This window comes from Sinocyclocheilus rhinocerous, unplaced genomic scaffold, assembly GCF_001515625.1.
Source record: "Sinocyclocheilus rhinocerous isolate Xijiao unplaced genomic scaffold, SAMN03320098_v1.1 scaffold677, whole genome shotgun sequence".
NCBI classification, from domain to species: Eukaryota; Metazoa; Chordata; class Actinopteri; order Cypriniformes; family Cyprinidae; genus Sinocyclocheilus; species Sinocyclocheilus rhinocerous.
In genome coordinates, this window is record NW_015633185.1 from 1,210,147 (window position 1) to 1,227,783 (window position 17,637).

Here is a 17,637-nt window from a genome sequence, read left to right on the forward strand (position 1 = left end):
TTTTATTATATATACAGTGGGTACGGAAAGTATTCAGACCCCCTTACATTTTTCACTCTTTGTTATATTGCAGCCATTTGCTAAAATCATTTAAGTAAATTTTTTTTTTCTCATTAATGTACACACAGCACCCCATATTGACAGAAAAACACAGAATTGTTGACATTTTTGCAGATTTATTAAAAAAGAAAAACTGAAATATCACATGGTCCTAAGTATTCAGACCCTTTGCTCAGTATTTAGTAGAAGCATCCTTTTGATCTAATACAGCCATGAGTCTTTTTGGGAAAGATGCAACAAGTTTTTCACACCTGGATTTGGGGATCCTCTGCCATTCCTCCTTGCAGATCCTCTCCAGTTCTGTCAGGTTGGATGGTAAACGTTGGTGGACAGCCATTTTTAGGTCTCTCCAGAGATGCTCAATTGGGTTTAAGTCAGGGCTCTGGCTGGGCCATTCAAGAACAGTCACAGAGTTGTTGTGAAGCCACTCCTTCGTTATTTTAGCTGTGTGCTTAGGGTCATTGTCTTGTTGGAAGGTAAACCTTCGGCCCAGTCTGAGGTCTTGAGCACTCTGGAGAAGGTTTTCGTCCAGGATATCCCTGTACTTGGCTGCATTCATCTTTCCCTCGATTGCAACCAGTCGTCCTGTCCCTGCAGCTGAAAAACACCCCCACAGCATGATGCTGCCACCACCATGCTTCACTGTTGGGACTGTATTGGACAGGTGATGAGCAGTGCCTGGTTTTCTCCACACATACCGCTTAGAATTAAGGCCAAAAAGTTCTATCTTGGTCTCATCAGACCAGAGGATCTTATTTCTCACCATCTTGGAGTCCTTCGGGTGTTTTTTAGCAAACTCCATGCGGGTTTTCATGTGTCTTGCACTGAGGAGAGGCTTCCGTTGGGCCACTCTGCCATAAAGCCCCGACTGGTGGAGGGCTGCAGTGATGGTTGACTTTCTACAACTTTCTCCCATCTCCCGACTGCATCTCTGGAGCTCAGCGACAGTGATCTTTGGGTTCTTCTTTACCTCTCTCACCAAGGCTCTTCTCCCCCGATAGCTCAGTTTGGCCAGACGGCCAGCTCTGGGAAGGGTTCTGGTCGTCCCAAACGTCTTCCATTTAAGGGTTATGGAGGCCACTGTGCTCTTAGGAACCTTAAGTGCAGCAGAAATTTTTTTGTAACCTTGGCCAGATCTGTGTCTTGCCACAATTCTGTCTCTGAGCTCTTCAGGCAGTTCCTTTGACCTCATGATTCTCATTTGCTCTGACATGCACTGTGAGCTGTAAGGTCTTATATAGACAGGTGTGTGGCTTTCTTAATCAAGTCCAATCAGTATAATCAAACAGAGCTGGACTCAAATGAAGGTGTAGAACCATCTCGAGGATGATCAGAAGAAATGGACAGCACCTGAGTTAAATATATGAGTGTTACAGCAAAGGGTCTGAATACTTAGGACGATGTGATATTTCAGTTTTTCTTTTTTAATAAATCTGCAAAAATGTCAACAATTCTGTGTTTTTCTGTCAATATGGGGTGCTGTGTGTACATTAATGAGGAAAAAAAATTAACTTAAATGATTTTAGCAAATGGCTGCAATATAACAAAGAGTGAAAAATTTAAGGGGGTCTGAATACTTTCCGTACCCACTGTATATATATATAACCTGTTATTTTAAAGTCAACCTGAACTGGCATTTGCTATCAATTTTAGTCCAGTAATCTGAGGTGTTTTATTTTCGAGTCAGGAAATTCAACCAGTGTTATTTTAGTATCATTGAGATACTAGAGAAAGAGAGAGAATGTTTTATATATAGAGAGAGATAGATAGATAGATAGATAGATAGATAGAGTATCATTGAGATACTATTATACATAGTTATATTTGATAGTTTATATTTTTTTGAAAATAAAAAAATATATATTTTTTCCATTTTCATTTTAGCTAAAGTTGTAGTAATTTTGTAATGTGTTTGCTTGTAATTTTATTAGATATTTTTATGTCTATATATTTTTAATTTTGATTTCCATTTTTTATTTTGATTTACATTTTTTACATTTTTATTTCGGTTTAGGTTTTAGTTATTTTGGCACAAAATTTGCTTTGGCAACTAGCTAAAATAAAATAACTTACGTTTTTTAATATTTTATTTTAGTTAACATTTATTTTGAAGTAACACAAAATATATATATATAATTTTATTTTATTTTTTGCACAAACTCATTAGAAGTGGACTTAGTAATTAGTTATTGTTTATAAAAATCCATTGAAAGGCAACACAAAGTAGTAGTGCCACTGATTAATTTTTTTATTTTCATTTTTATTTTTACACAAACCTGCCTGTCTAGATCATTTAAAACGTGGCTTAACTCTCGAGTTTCAAAAAGCTTCAGAATCCTAAGAAATATTATCTGGTCCCCTGAACGTAACATCATTAGAGCTGCACTTAGCTCAGACTGTATCGACTGCGTGAGAAAATGAGGTTTCTTTCCATCAAACACTCATGTTACTGCTGTGTTATAATGACTAGATGTAACTGTCTTTTATTGTGATTCAGACAGTTAGATATCTTCACACAAAACATCTTGAGCATCTTCACCGGAAACACATTTCCCTTCTCCCGGAGGGCTGATATAAAAGCTATGGGGGTTTGGTTGTGCTTAAACGAACATAAATTGGTCCCACAGCCAGTCGTTGTCTCAGAATTAGCTGTTGTGAACGGTATGATGAATTAGTGCTCTTTTTTTTTTTTAACTACCTGATGTTAGACAGAAACAGATTGCTCTGGATATTTCAAGGATGATATTTGCAAGGTCACAGTGTGTCTTTAAAAATGTTTTAAATTCAGTTTTATCAAATTTATGGTGATAAGTCTTAAATGGTATATCAAAAGTCTTAATAATCATTTAAATAGGTCTTACATTTGGGGACGGAAAAACAGGATTCGTGACACAGCCTAATGTGATTATTAAACTTCAAAAGGCTATGATTGAAGTAAATAAATGTGAGTGATGAACGTTAAATGTCAAAACACAGCACTGTTGCACTTTCTGCAATCTATGAATAGCATGTATTTATGCCAAGCAATTACTCATGATCTACTGTTGATGAATTGACATTATTTACATTATGGTGTTTTTTATGTTATAGATGGTTGTAAAAGTGCACATTTTGTCTCCCTCATTTTTTGAATAAGCATCTGGAAGTAGAAGCCCATAGATATTTCAAAATAAGAGTCCTGATGTATTTCAGTTTGTCCAGCATTATGAAATTATGAAATGTTTATCTGGGTATTATTGATATTTTGGTTACACAATAAGCTGAATCTGGCAGGAGACCAAGAACATTATTTAACACATTCAGTATACAGATTTGACTTCTATCTGCACAATGATCTTTTTATTGCCTTTTTAAAAACACATTATTACTTTTTCAGAAATTTCAAAATATCAATCAATGTCTAATTTGTATATATTGATACAAAAACTTTAATTTTTTTCAATAATTTTTATAGTATTGATTATTTGTATATTTTACATTTTAAAGCTGTTTTCCAGTTGAATATGTGCCTCAGTGAATGTGCCTTAAGTAAAATAATCTAATATGCATGATTTAATTTTGAGATTTAGTTTGTTCTGTGTTGACATATGATATTAATTTTATAAGTAAAAAAAAAAAAAAAAGATTGAGTTTTAAAAACTCTGCAGATAACCCTGTGTTTCCAATATAGCAAAGGCTTTAGTTCTGAAAAAAATAGTATGAATTTTGAATTTATGTTGCTTAGGGGTTTGCCATTTTTAATACTTTGGTTAAGTATTGTTTAATCGTGTGTTATAGTTATATAACAGTTGTGGACATGACATTCATTGGTCTATTAAAAGCTTTATTGAGAAACATTGAGGAGCGTGTTCTTACCCTCTTTGCTTTCAAATATTCACTGCCATCACCTCTGTCTGTGGTCCTGTCCCAGCCTGCATGTGGACTGACACATGCGTTTGAAGAGCCCAGCGTGTGGGGTGAAGGTGCAGAAGGTTTAGGTTGGCCAGCGAGTGCTGTCTTCCACTATTGTTTCCACTGAAGGCCTGCAGTGCAGGGCTGGGCTCCCAGGACTCGCTGAATTACTGCTGACATGCAGGAAGACTTGTCAAGAGGAGGGCAGCCCTCTTGTCGGTTATCCGCTCAATTTAAACGGTCTGCTTGGGAGATGCTGCCCTCTTAGGAAATTACCCTCCCACTGCACAGGGATGAGCTTGGCCCTTGATTAAAAAAAAAACTTTTAAAAATAGTTCTATGCAATTTATTGACCAAAAAAAAAAAAAACACTAACACTTACTTGTGGTGATTTGTGGTTACAGGAACGAATGTTCATTGTTGGCGGGACTGTGTTGTTCACACGGTACTACGGCAGGTCACTGTAAAGGTGTCATGTGATGCTTTTTTAAAGATCATTATTTTGTGTATTTGGTGTAACAGAATATGTTGACATGCTTTAATGTTCAAAAAACACATTATTTTTCAAATACTGTACATTATTGTAGGATGCACAATCAGCTTGTAACACTCCAAAGAGAAAGGAAAACTTGAAATCGCATCATATGACCCCTTTAACACTTCAAGTTCCTGACTTCAAGGCTTCCATTTCCCACCTTGAGATGTGCATATACAATTTAACAACTGGATGTTTGTTACTATTTAAAAATCCAGCCCATAATTCCAGGAATTCAAGTGCCCTTTTACCACCGGATTGTGATTTAAATAAATGCGGCAACTCCTCAACGTTCACACTGGACACGGTCCTGTATCCGGATGTTTTTAGATAGTTTTTCTGAATTAACCTGTGCTAGACCGACATCTTTGACAGTTGTGGCATTATTAAAATTACAATTTCAAAATTGTAAATAAAATGAAAACAAAATACTAAAAACTAAAATAATTTAAATACCACTGCGGAATTTAGGCATCACATTATAGCAACATATATGTACAGTATAAAAATTGGATATAATTTTAGGTTTTATTTTTAGTTTTATTAAGTTACTCTTTACCACTGATTCACAACTTCATAAACCTTTGTCTATCATGTTAATTGCTATGAATCTCTATTATTGTCATGTAAGTGTCTCTGCCAGAGCTTTTAGAAAGATGAACCAGGAATAAAAGCAATTATAATTTGTATTACTAATAATTATAAATATTAAGTTTAAGTGAATTTTAGATTATGGAAAAGGCAATCTGAATGTAAAAACAGGGAAAATGAGCAAGCATACTATCCAGTATCGTACAGTAAAAATCTGGTACCATTAAATTGCTGATTATATACTGTTTTGTCCAAATAAATTAATAATAAACACTAAAAACTAAAACCAGTCATTTTGAATTTAGGCGTCACAACATTATAATGTACCTTATGAATGTATATTTATTTTGACTTTTGAGATTTGCTAAAGATTACCTTTTTATTTTATGATCTGAATGTAAAAATAAAGGAAATGAGTATGCATATTGTCCGATGTCGTACAATACCGATACATTAAAGGGGTGGTTCACTGGTTATTTTCTAGGCTTGATTGTGTTTATGGGGTGCAGTCTAACATGTTAATGCTTCGTTTAAAAAAAAAAAAAGCATTATTTTTTACATAATTTACCTTTATTCCACACTGCTCTGTCCCTTCTCTGAGAAACACGCTGATCATTTCCTTCTTTTATGAAGTCCCGCCCTCAGAAATAGGCTATGGGCTCTGATTGGTTAGCTAGCCCAGTGTTTTGTGATTGGCTAAACCGTCTCTAGTGCGCGTCTAAACGTCCTGCCCCTCACCTCAGCGGCATGTGCTCCGGTTGTATTGTAAACAATGGCATCGTTAATATCGCTTATCAGTTTGAGCCCGATTGAGAGTGAACCAACTCCAGCGTAAGGTTAAAAACAGCCTTTTTAATGTGACTGAATTTCTATTTAACATGATAACATTTCAATAGAAATATTGAAAGTTACTAATTATAATGCTTATATTTCCTCAGTTATTCAAAAAGAAGCTACAGGAAATGAGCAAAGACTATTTACATTACCAAAGAACATCATCACAAGCTCAGTCTAGCGTGAGTTAATGCACTTTAAAATACACTCCCGTTAAAATCAGTGAAGCTATCTACACTGTATGATGAATAAATCTCTTATACTTACATCGCACGTACATCTGCACTTTGTTGTTTATGATGAAAGAATGCGTGAGTCAGAATTAAGTCCGCGTGCGCTGAACAACGAAAATCTGGCCATTGCATTCATAAGCATAACATAATCGTGTGTGATTGGTTGTAATGCGCAACACTGTTAAAATGCGGAAAAATAAATATAATGGAACAAATAAGCCCTAATATTAATTAGATAGTATTACTAACCTGATAATAATAATAATTATAATAATAATAATCGCCTTGCTATCGTCAGTGGCATCAGCCACAGGCGATAGCTCTGACTATCGTCGATACACGATACTATCGTCTATCGGCACAACCCTATTTAATACGCCATCCCTTTAAAAATTCTGGTAGCAGATATATTACCTAAACAATGCATTTCAAGACACGTGTCATGTGCCATCTAGCTGTTTTAGTTCACGTGAACACATCCTGTGTGAACATCTCCTGAGTCAAGAGTATGGATGGAATTGAATATTCTGCTTTCTGGGAACAGAGCTTTAATTTATGGTGCTTCACTAAGCCCAGCAGCCGATATTTGCATCAATAAGCCGGTAACAGATCTCTGAATGATGAGAACCCACTTTTTTTTTTGTTGAGTTTCTGGAGATACATCAAGCAGCAAGGACATCTGTTCGTCTTTTCTTTCTTCACTCTCTTGAGCATGACCTTTTTAAGCCTGCCTGATTTTCAAAAACCCTCTGAACCATCTGAGCTCTGGCCCTTTCTTGCAGAAAAACTACTGTGTTGTTTGGCCGGTGTCTGACTGGCTTTTGGGAATATCTCAAAGTGCTGCCAACCGCTGTCACTGGCAGAGCAGTTGTGAAGTCATCGACCGATGTCTCCATGAGCCACATAAGCAAACATTGACCCACTGTTGTATGACTGCCACACAGGCTGTGCAATTAAGATGCGTTTCTCACTCGCACTGCCCAGTCCTATTTCCTCTCTTTGTGTCAGTATTTTATATCGATCTGATCCCTCCAGGTCCAAAGTTGTATTTGTCACATTTGTACAATTGCAGTGAAATGTTTTGTCTGCCCACCTCCCATGAGTGTGCTTTGGAACTAACAAGGAAAAAAAGAGAGAATACAATGCAAGAAAGGGGAAAATACTGGATATATTTGCAAAAGGACAAAGGACAAATTTGCCTTTCAAATGTGTAAAACCTGATGAACATGTTCTCCGTGATCTGAAGAGCATCTTGAGCTTCCGTGAAAGCAAGAACATATAACTGTCTGTACGAAAAGTCACATTATCAATGACATAAGCTTATTTGAAGAGACTTCAAAATTTAAAGGGGTCATATGATGTTGCTAAAAAGAACATTATTTTGTGTACTTGGTGTAATGAAATGTGTCGCATCATATGACCCCTTTAAGAAAATCAGTATTGCATACTTATTTTACTTGACAACATTTCTTTGTTTCACATTTTCAAAAATCGCAGCTATGTCCAGATTAAAATGAGTTTCAAATCCCAGATTTTCAAAGCGGTCTCAGACATCTGGCCCCCGTTGTATGTGTGAAGTGTGAGAGGGGGAATTGTGTTGAGTACATAATGGTTGACATGTTTATTCCTGGGCATCGTAATCTCACGTCAGCTGGATGTCTGTTTTAGTCATTTGGCAGGGGATGTTACTGGCACGGCTCTCGAACGTTGACTATGGTTCGGTTGGACAGAGTTCAAATTGCATTGTATATGGATGTGTGTTGGAGACCATCACGTGTGACCTGACCTGAAATGAGCAAGAACAAAAAAAAAAAACTTACTGAACTCAAACTTTTGAACAGTGTGTGTGTGTGTATATATGTAGATGTATTTATGTAAATGTAAATACTTATTTAAAACTAGTTGTAATGAAATCTGAAATGTATTAGGTTCATTGCAGCAATTGTAACATATTTGGTTGCATTTTATTTTGTGAATTAATTATTTTTTTCCCTGGAACAGAGCACAGTTGAATGATAGAAGAGCATGCATCTAAACTGTGCGGGGGCAGCACACTTTGCTGAACATTGCTGCTCTGTGTCACCTCTGACCGGGACCTTATTTGACTAGATGGATAGATACTATTTAATATTAGTATTAACTTGACATTTTTTAACTGCTGGTAAGAGAAGAATTCAGAGAAATAACCTCAGATAGTTACTGCAACTTCTGCTTTCAGCAAACATGCAGAGCCATCACAGATTTTTAAGTGTGTTTAAGGCTGAAGCTATTGATTAGCTGTTAGGTGTTTCATGTTTTTATTACTAACAAAACTAGATGGAAACAAATAATAAAATGTAATGTTTTTTTTAATTTTTTTTTATTATTATTAAGTCTTATTGAAGGCTTATTGTATGACTAAATAGACCACCAAGATGAATTCAGTAAAATGGAAACTGGGAAGAAAAGACTCTAAATTTAAGCTTTCTAATTTAATGGTTTCTGCAGTGTTACAGGCATTGCATAGAGAATTAAAATGGGATGTGCAAGAGCATATTCATCACAATACATATTTAGAAAGGAATGCTTAAATATCAAAGAATTTGGTTGGCACTTCTTTGGTTTAGGCAGCAGTTTTAAAATGCATGTGTCCATTCATTCTGATAAGAAGTGGAAGTTGTCTTTGGGTTTGTTGCTGTAAACGTGTTTGGCTTGACCAGTGTTCGTCTGTGCAGCTTCATGTAAACGTCTTGTCACTATATGTCAGTCAGTTTCCCTCCTGGAAAGCTGCTGATACTGCAGATGACATTATCCTTGTTGTAAGTCTTCTTATCGCTGCCCTTTCACCATCCCTGCAGCGCGTGAGCTGCATTCCCAATGCTGAAGTCACGTTCAGCTCAGAAGACACACAAACCGTGCATTTAAAATGGCTGCAAGACTTTTTAAAGGTCAGAGCGTTATATAGTTTGTTTGCTGGAATGCCAACCTTTTGTGTTTTCTCCCAGAAGTAAGGAGAATTTGCCCTCCATGTTTTTGCACCATTATCTTCTAGTAAATTTACCCCGAACTGAAAGAATGAAGCGCACTAGTCCTAAATCCCTTTGTTAAATGCTTACCTAAGCTGGTAATGAGGAACACATGCTCTTTGTTTACTCCTGAGAGACTCTGCTTCTGTTTTGTTACCCCTGATGGCAGCAGGCCACGTGTCTTCTTGGAAATGTTTTTGGCGAGTGTAGTGGTCTCGCTGAAGCCGTGGCCTGTGTCTGGTGTTCAGACCACACCAAAAAAAAAAAAAGAGGGGCGGCTTGCCAATGACTTAATGAATGATGTCTTTCTGCAAATCATGTGTTTCTTGTTTAGTCCATTTAAAAAAATATATATATAATTACTGCAGTGAAGTGTCTTCCTTACATTAATACTGCTCATAAATGTGCAGCAAGTGTACATTAATGTTGTACAAATATTAGGGCTGTCAGAATATGACATTTGTGTGTGTGTTTGTGTTTAAATAATGCTATAACATTAGCAAGAACTATATTTGTATATATGAAAATTATAAATATTAATTTTATGCATTTCTAAATATTATATACATTTTCTATCAATATTAATTTAATTAATATTTTTACTTTGCCATGCCATATTGTTGTCTATTCAATGCTTTTGTCATGCCATTTTACTGAAATCTTAATTTTCCTCTCCAAATATTGATGTTTAATGCAATTAATTTAATGTGATTTAAAAATAGGGCTAGCAATTTATCACATTTGGGTGTGTGTGTGTGTGTGTGTATGTGTGTTTAAATAACAGTATAAAATTAACAAAAATTACAATTTACATATAAAAGTTATTAAATGTTGATTTTATACATTTTCTAAATATTATATTTATTTTCTGTAATTATTGGTTTAATATATTTTTAAATTGCACTGCTATTTGTGTATTCAGTGCTGTTGTCATTATGCAGTGTATTTGCAGAGAAATATGAAGATTCCAGTAAAATTAAGATAATTCAAATATTGATGTTTAATGTGCAGCAAGTGCACATTAATGTCATTTAAAATTAGAAATGTCGAATTTTTTCGTATTTGTGTGTTATATATTAAACTTATACTGTAAAAATAACAAAAATCATTTTAGATATAAAATATATAAATATTAATTTTATGCATTTTCGAAATAATATATTAATTATCTATAAATATTCATTAAAAATATATTTTTAAGTTGCCATGCCTTTTTGTTGTCTGTTCAATGCAGTTTTCATTATGCAGTTAAATAATCTTTATTTTACTGGGATCATCATTTTTCAAATATTGGTGTTTAATTACAATTACTTAAATTGATTGCAAATTTTGATTAGTTAATCAAAATCTTAAAACAGTAGCTGGCATTCAACACACTGAGACCAGAACATTTATTCTATTAGCTATTGACTTGAGCTGCAACAGTGGAAGTATTTGAGAGTTTATTTAGTGCCATGCTGGGTGGTTGGAGGCCAGCGGAGGGAAGCGTGCCAATGGGATATGCTCTAAAAAGTGCTTGTCTTCTAGTCAAAGCCTCCATTCTATTAATGGCCTACTGCACAGTTATTCCTCGTGGGACCTCCAGCAAACAGGGCTAGAAATGAGTGCTGGCCCCTTAACGTATTCCCGAGAAGTCAAGGAGAGTATAATGGTTGAAAGGCCTATACTTTTTCAATGCAAAGATTGATAGAGTTGGGGAAAAAATATGGATGTACCCTCTGTGCCATCATATACCTGTATGAATGTGATTTCTCTGGCCGTAATGGAATTAAATAGGATGCCAAGTGTGTAGTATTAGTGTCATGGATGACTCTAATCTCATCCCTTTGCTAAAGTCAGTTTGGAGTCTCTGATGGTGGGCTTTCAACCCTGACCTGTTGTTTAACAGCAGTGTAGGAGGAATTGACCCCGATTCCCCTGCCAAGCATCCAGTGGCCACAAAATCAATGGAATCAGTGCAGAGGAAGCATTGTCTCATCCTCGATGAGAAGTGCTAGGAAACCGGAGGATTAGCCTCATAGCTGTCAAATTAAAACCTCGGGATATAAACCATGTGGGTGGGTGTTGCTGAAACCTTTATAGTGTGCACGTGTGTGTGTGTGTGTGTGTGTTTGGAGATGCAAGTCCAGAGAGTTTAAGCATGCATGACCTCCTGTCCATCTCAGCCTCAGTGAAGCATTAAATGAATGTGGGCTTTGAGCTCCTCTGAGGGTGTGAGACTGCATGCAGGTGTAGCAGTGGGACAGTGGGTTTTCACTTCTCTTCAATACAAAAACCACCAGTCTTCTTATGTTTTCAGTTGCATTAACTTAAACTAGAATTTTAAATTTTCTGAAGAAATACTGGTTTGTCCACATCAAACTTGCTGCCATGATGCTAAGTGTCCTGCGAGGTTTGTTCTAGGTGGTTACTAGGTTATTGCTTACTGGCCCATGTTGAATAAACTCACGTCAAACCCTCTAGTTTACCCCTATGATATAGGGTGTGTCCCTCCGTAGGGTTAGCGGTTTTTGTGTGTGTGTATGTATGTAAATTTAAAGAGTGACTTTTTTGCAATGTATAAAACTTATTGCATTTAAAAAATGCAAGAGGAATTTTATTTTTCTAAATAATTCTTAATTTATCTTCTTTTTTCTTTCTCTCAGTTGTCGTCACAAACAGTGGAGGACAGATGTTTCTGCGTCCAGTGTGATTATCACTTTCCACAATGAGGCCCGTTCAGCCCTGTTGCGCACTGTGATCAGGTGGGACGTCCCATGTCGAATAACAATGTTCACTGCATTATGAAGGACTGTCACCATAACAAAATTTTGATGTCAATACCAGTGAAATTTCACTATTTTTGTTACTAACGTTGATATAGCAAAACCCTTATTGAACACACTCTTCTATTTAAAATAAGTGATTTGCAGTATTTCTTAATCAAGTAAACATTGGTTAAAGTTTTTTTTTTTACAAAAGTATACTGTAAGTAATAAAGCACAACAAATTAAGTGCATGTTTTTTCTTTTTTGTAATTCAGTATTACTAATGTCTACGGTGGTGAATACAGAATATTTTGTCACATATACACTTTAGTACAGAAGTACACTACTGTTCAGAAGTTTATTATCGGTAAGATTTTTTTGAAGGCTTCTGAAGAAACCTTATGCTCACCATGGCTGCATTTATTTGATCAAAAATAAAGTAAAAACAGTAATATTGTGAAATATTATTACAAGAAACATTGCTTTACTGTCACTTTTGATTATTCGAATGAGTCTTTGCTGAATAAAAGTATGAATTTAATTTTTTTTTCTTCATAAAAATTTTACTAACCCTAAACTTTTGAATGATAGTGTACCTCTATCTTTGGCATATCAGCTAAGATCTAGGCTAAAATCTCTTGCTCTTTCTGCACTTCTAAACATTCACATCCATTCAACCCTTCCTCTTTCCCTGTCTTCAGTGTGCTGAAGAAGAGTCCTCCTCATCTGGTCAAAGAGGTCATATTGGTGGATGACTACAGTGACAACCGTAAGTGTTTTGAACTTGAACCCCCAATCAACCTAAATGGTACAGAACTATATAAATCATCTCACAACCATATATAGACTGTTTCGTGCTCCTCATGTTATTTGGTCAGTTTCTTATTTTATCATCGCACACTCATCCTTTCTCACCATAAATCATAAAGTGCATCTGAATAGCAGAACATGGCAACAGTGCAACTGAGATTTGCATGATTGTATAAAAACTCTCTCCCGAGTCCTCAACCCATCACACTTGTTTTTTGGATGCCAAACCTATGGTTTGACTTCTTCAGATGTCTGAACTCTGTGTGAACCCTGTCCTGAAGGCAGTGCTGCCCTCCTTTATAACACTCTGCTGCAGGGAACCTGACAGGCACTGGACTTAGTCCTCGTCTTCTATGGTTTTACATGTGTGAATTGTGATCCTGCTTTTTCATATTGCCATTTGAAAATGGTCTTTTCTTTTTGGATATAACGCTCTTTCAGAACTGTTCACTGCATTTTCATTTGGTGGTGGTAAAACTAATGCACCTGATTATATTTCAGTGTGTCTTGTAACTTATGGTCACAGATATGTCAAAAAAGGTTCACAATCCATTAAGGTTTCAAGAAAATATGAAATTATGCTCCTACCTTTTCATTTCTTTTAAATTTGGGATGAAGTAGCTTCTTCAGGATGTAACTGTGGCAAAAAAAAAAAAAAAAAAAATTCTAGTGAATTTTTCTTTGCCAGCTCTCCCTCAGATTTTTCAAAGAAATTTGGCTCCCAGTTCCCTGTCCTAAAGTTTCTCAAGAAGACCAGAAAAAAGTTTGTAGCAAGCTGTTCATGATGTGCCCTTTCTAAATATATGGTGACATTTACAAAATTGTGCACAGACTTTTTCTGGATTAAGGAAGTGACACAACTTGCCCACTGGCACATCTTTGTGTAATATACACCACATTCCTCCTGTGTATATTAACTACAGCATATATAATAGAAGAGATGTATTGCCCTGAACACTTGAGCTGACGCAATGTTTTCTCTGGGCTTTCAGCTGAAGATGGTGCCTTACTTGGAAAAATGGAGAAAGTCAGAGTCCTACGGAACGATCGTCGAGAGGGTAAGTGATTTATAACCCTCTGAATCACAGTAACATTGTTAATCAAAACTACACCCAAGTTAATATGTAAGGACCAGTGGGTCTTTACTAGCAGCTCTTGTTTGATCATTAAAATCTAGGCATCTATTAAAACTAGCTGAAGTTTTACTTTTGCGACTAATTGTGACCAGCCTCAGCATGAAGTCATTAAAAGCACTGCATACTTCATAGGTGCAAATATGGAGACGATAAAAGAAGAGAAAAGCAAATGGTCTGTTACGAGCTGGAGTGTATTTTTGGAAGGCGTTTTATAAAACTGCAGTTTGTTTATTCGTATTCAAAGCCTTTCAAAGGTTTTCTTTTTTTAAAAACACAAATTACTCAATAGTAAAGGAAAGAAAGAACGTGTGTTACTTCAGTCCCTGGTAAAGCTTGTAGTGAATTAATGTTAGATTGACTGTGAGTGTCAAGATGTGAAAAAAATTGTCAAAAAAAAAAACTGCTCATAAAGATCATATAGATTTTGTTGTTATAAAGAACCAAACTGGTTAATTAATATTTAATGTTCCTCTGTGCTTGAAAATCGATTCTTAGGTCTCCACATAAGACACTAGATGAGCTTTCACTCATCATATTTTAGAGATAGGAAGATTTTTCTTTGCTTATTTTGTGCCTTGTGGTCATACAGTATATGAGATCCAAATACATTGATATGGTGACAGCCATGTTTTTTTTTTTTTTAAGTTTTTTGTTTGTTTGATTTTTATTTGGTGTGTTTGTGTGCTATTTTTAATGTTGTTTTTTTTTCAAGTAATTATAATAAATTGTTGGTAATAACATAAGTAAAAAAAATTACTAGCAATGTACAAATTAAAGGTTATTTCAGGTGTCTAACAACATTATAAAGTATTCAAATAAACATTCAGAAATAATAAAAAAAAAATAGTTAAATGTAAAATGAAATGGATGATTAGATATGATGAAATTGTCAGAGGTTCTCCTTTTTCCCTATTATGGCTTAACTTTGTGCTCATGTTCAATAGGTGATTTTTGTCTACTTGTATACATTCCCTTCAGACAGAACTGACCTAATACCTCACCAATAATAGACATAATAAATGGGCATCATATCATTACTTTTTCCAAAATCTCATTTACCAAACTTGTGAAGTACTCAAAATGGCAGTACTTTTGACATCTGTATGTTGGACTATCATTATGGTTTCCTGTGTAGATCATTAGGTCAGAACACAGGGAGAATAACCTTCTGCATAGTTCAGATTGCATCAGTGCCTTGAGTCTCAATCCTGTGGTTGTGTGTTGTGTTTCAGGCTTGATGCGATCCCGAGTCAGAGGGGCGGATGCGGCCACGGCCAGTGTACTAACCTTCCTTGACAGCCACTGCGAGTGTAATGAACACTGGTTGGAGCCCCTGCTAGAAAGGGTTGCTGAGGTCAGCCATGTTTTTCTTTCTCTGTCTTGTTGTTTCTTTCTCTGACAAGCAGCAAAACATTGGGTCTTATGGTTCTCAGATTTGGCAAATTAGCCATTGCTTTTGGAGGCTATAATCTCACATGCTCATTACAGCAGTGGACATTTAGCAGCTCACTGCAACTGCAAATGTCAGGCCAAGATGATAAAAGAGAAGAGTAGATGAGAAGTTGTTTTCTTTGGCTGCCTGTCTTGACGCACAAACTTTACTTGCAGTGCCATATCATTACACCTGTTTGTATCTAATCCTGCTGACGACTGCCAACAATTCTCAAACAAGCCTTAAAAACAATTGTGGAGGGAAACTAGTGTCATTCAACACTGTGTGTTAGTACAGCATATAGATAAGACCTCAGTGTGTGTGCACAGGTGTGTTGAATGCAAGCAAATACACACCAATTGCGGATGTGCAGGTCCGTTCTGGATCAGGATCAGATTGACCTAAAAGTAATATTTGCTTCAGTTGTGTCTTTAGGCACACGTAATTACTCTGAAATTGCCTCAAGGCTTTTGACTCACAAAATAAATAACAGGGACAAAGTACAAGACACTGAAAGTATAAATTATAAGCATAAATGTATTAAGAGGTTTCATAACCCCATTTATATTGTTAGGTGTCTTCATTTTCAGTTGGATGACCCAGATAAGCACATAATCAAATTGTGGAGTTAGTGACCCCATAATTTATCCGAGTGCTTCATCATGATGATTATACAGAGCATGAATTAAATGTTGTCCAGCTTCTGGAGAAGTACCTCTACACAGAACTTACATTGAAGCAAAATAATTATTCTAATTGAAAACATTTGTGTGCATGAGCAGAAATAAACTGTCTAAATTTAAGAGTAGATCTAGCCAAGAGCTGAACTCTTACTGAATCTGTTTTAATGGTTCTTGACATTTTTCTCATTTGCATCCACTCATCATTAGTCGTCATTAGGTTGAGTTCTTCCAGCTTTATATCAGTACTCGCCTAAACACAAACTACCACCAAAAAATTGTTGTGATAAATTTCAAAGTATCAGCTATTGTTAAGCATAGTTTTTACCCATATCTACAGAATGTTTCGTATTATTGAACTGCTTTATACAAACATTGACAGTCTGCTCCGCTGGGTCTCTGTGGGTTAAAAAGTTTCACAGGAACCATCATTTTAACCAAACAATCATTTGTTGTTTCAGAATGTTTAATGCAAGAAGTAAAATACAGTAAAAATCAATATAGAAATAATCAAGGCATGTTTTTATTCAGCAAAACAATTTTAGTCTTTCACTAAATTAACTGAAGACAGATATTTAATGATTTGAATGCACTAATATAACAAACCGTATTTATTGTACCTACATGCATATGAATATGTTTTAGAAAATTGCCCTGTGGAAACATTGCAGCACGGTGACAAATGAATTTGTTAATTCAGAGGTGAAGCCACAGTTGGGATGATTTGATTCGTCAGGGTATCCCAGAATTGTCATGATGAATATTGGAAGATGTCTGAGAAGCAATGCATTTATATGTAGTGTTAAATTCTCCACTCCTATCACGTAGAGTTGATTGCCTGTCTTTTCTGGAGTGTTTAACTCCTAGCTCTCAACTCTAAATACTCCAGTGATGTGTCAGCGAAGCCCACGAGATTAATGGGATTTTCCTAGGTATTTCTGATGGATTTATCGTGATTCGTAACGGCAGAGCAGTGCACATTTCTTAATGTCAGGACTTTCAGCAATTTTAATTCTAGTTTAATTTTATCGTTTCTATCAGATACATCTTAATGCATTGTAGCAGAGATGCATTGAGAAGTCATCTCTTTTCATACTGTCTTGTACTGTCAGCCCAGCCTCACTTCATTTTTGTTCTCGGCAGGATAAGACTCGGGTCGTGTCACCCATCATAGATGTCATTAACATGGACAATTTCCAGTATGTGGGGGCATCTGCAGATCTTAAAGGAGGTAAATCTCTTTCATCAGCTCCTATTTCATCATAACATAATTCAGTCACTATCCAGAACCTATTCGGTTGGATTGTGTGCTTGTGTATGATATGATTGCATTCATTCATGCATGTATTTGTGTGTGTTTATGGATAATACAGCAGATGGCATTTGCTATATTTCATGTGCAGGGCTATATTCAGTGTGTGGTACTGTATGTTCAAATGCATGTTTGGAGTGAAAGCAGTACAGAGAGAATTTGTGGAGGCAGTGCAATGTGCAGAAGAGTGAGAGAGCATGATGAATCTCAAAAAGAGGAAGTGAGGAAGTGATCTCTGAGTGGAATAGCTTTTCCTCTATGAGCTCGGAGGTTTCTGGATGCAGTGGCAAATAATATGGAAATTGATCTATCCATGTTGATATCACTGTATTTTATAAAGCAGCATGGGTTATAAATATCATTTTATTTAT

General features: G+C 35.9%; 1 protein-coding gene across 2 annotated transcripts in view; it reads left to right on the forward strand.

Annotated features, from left to right (window-relative positions):
- The window catches only part of LOC107743534 (polypeptide N-acetylgalactosaminyltransferase 2-like), a 76,289-nt gene that overhangs the window by 51,500 nt on the left and 7,152 nt on the right, over positions 1-17,637 (forward strand). For both annotated transcript variants that reach the window (XM_016556802.1, XM_016556803.1), the window contains exons 4-8: positions 11,795-11,893; positions 12,598-12,665; positions 13,699-13,764; positions 15,075-15,196; positions 17,098-17,185. In XM_016556802.1, the coding sequence (XP_016412288.1) occupies positions 11,795-11,893; positions 12,598-12,665; positions 13,699-13,764; positions 15,075-15,196; positions 17,098-17,185 (443 nt within the window). The remainder of the gene's footprint in view (positions 1-11,794; positions 11,894-12,597; positions 12,666-13,698; positions 13,765-15,074; positions 15,197-17,097; positions 17,186-17,637) is intronic.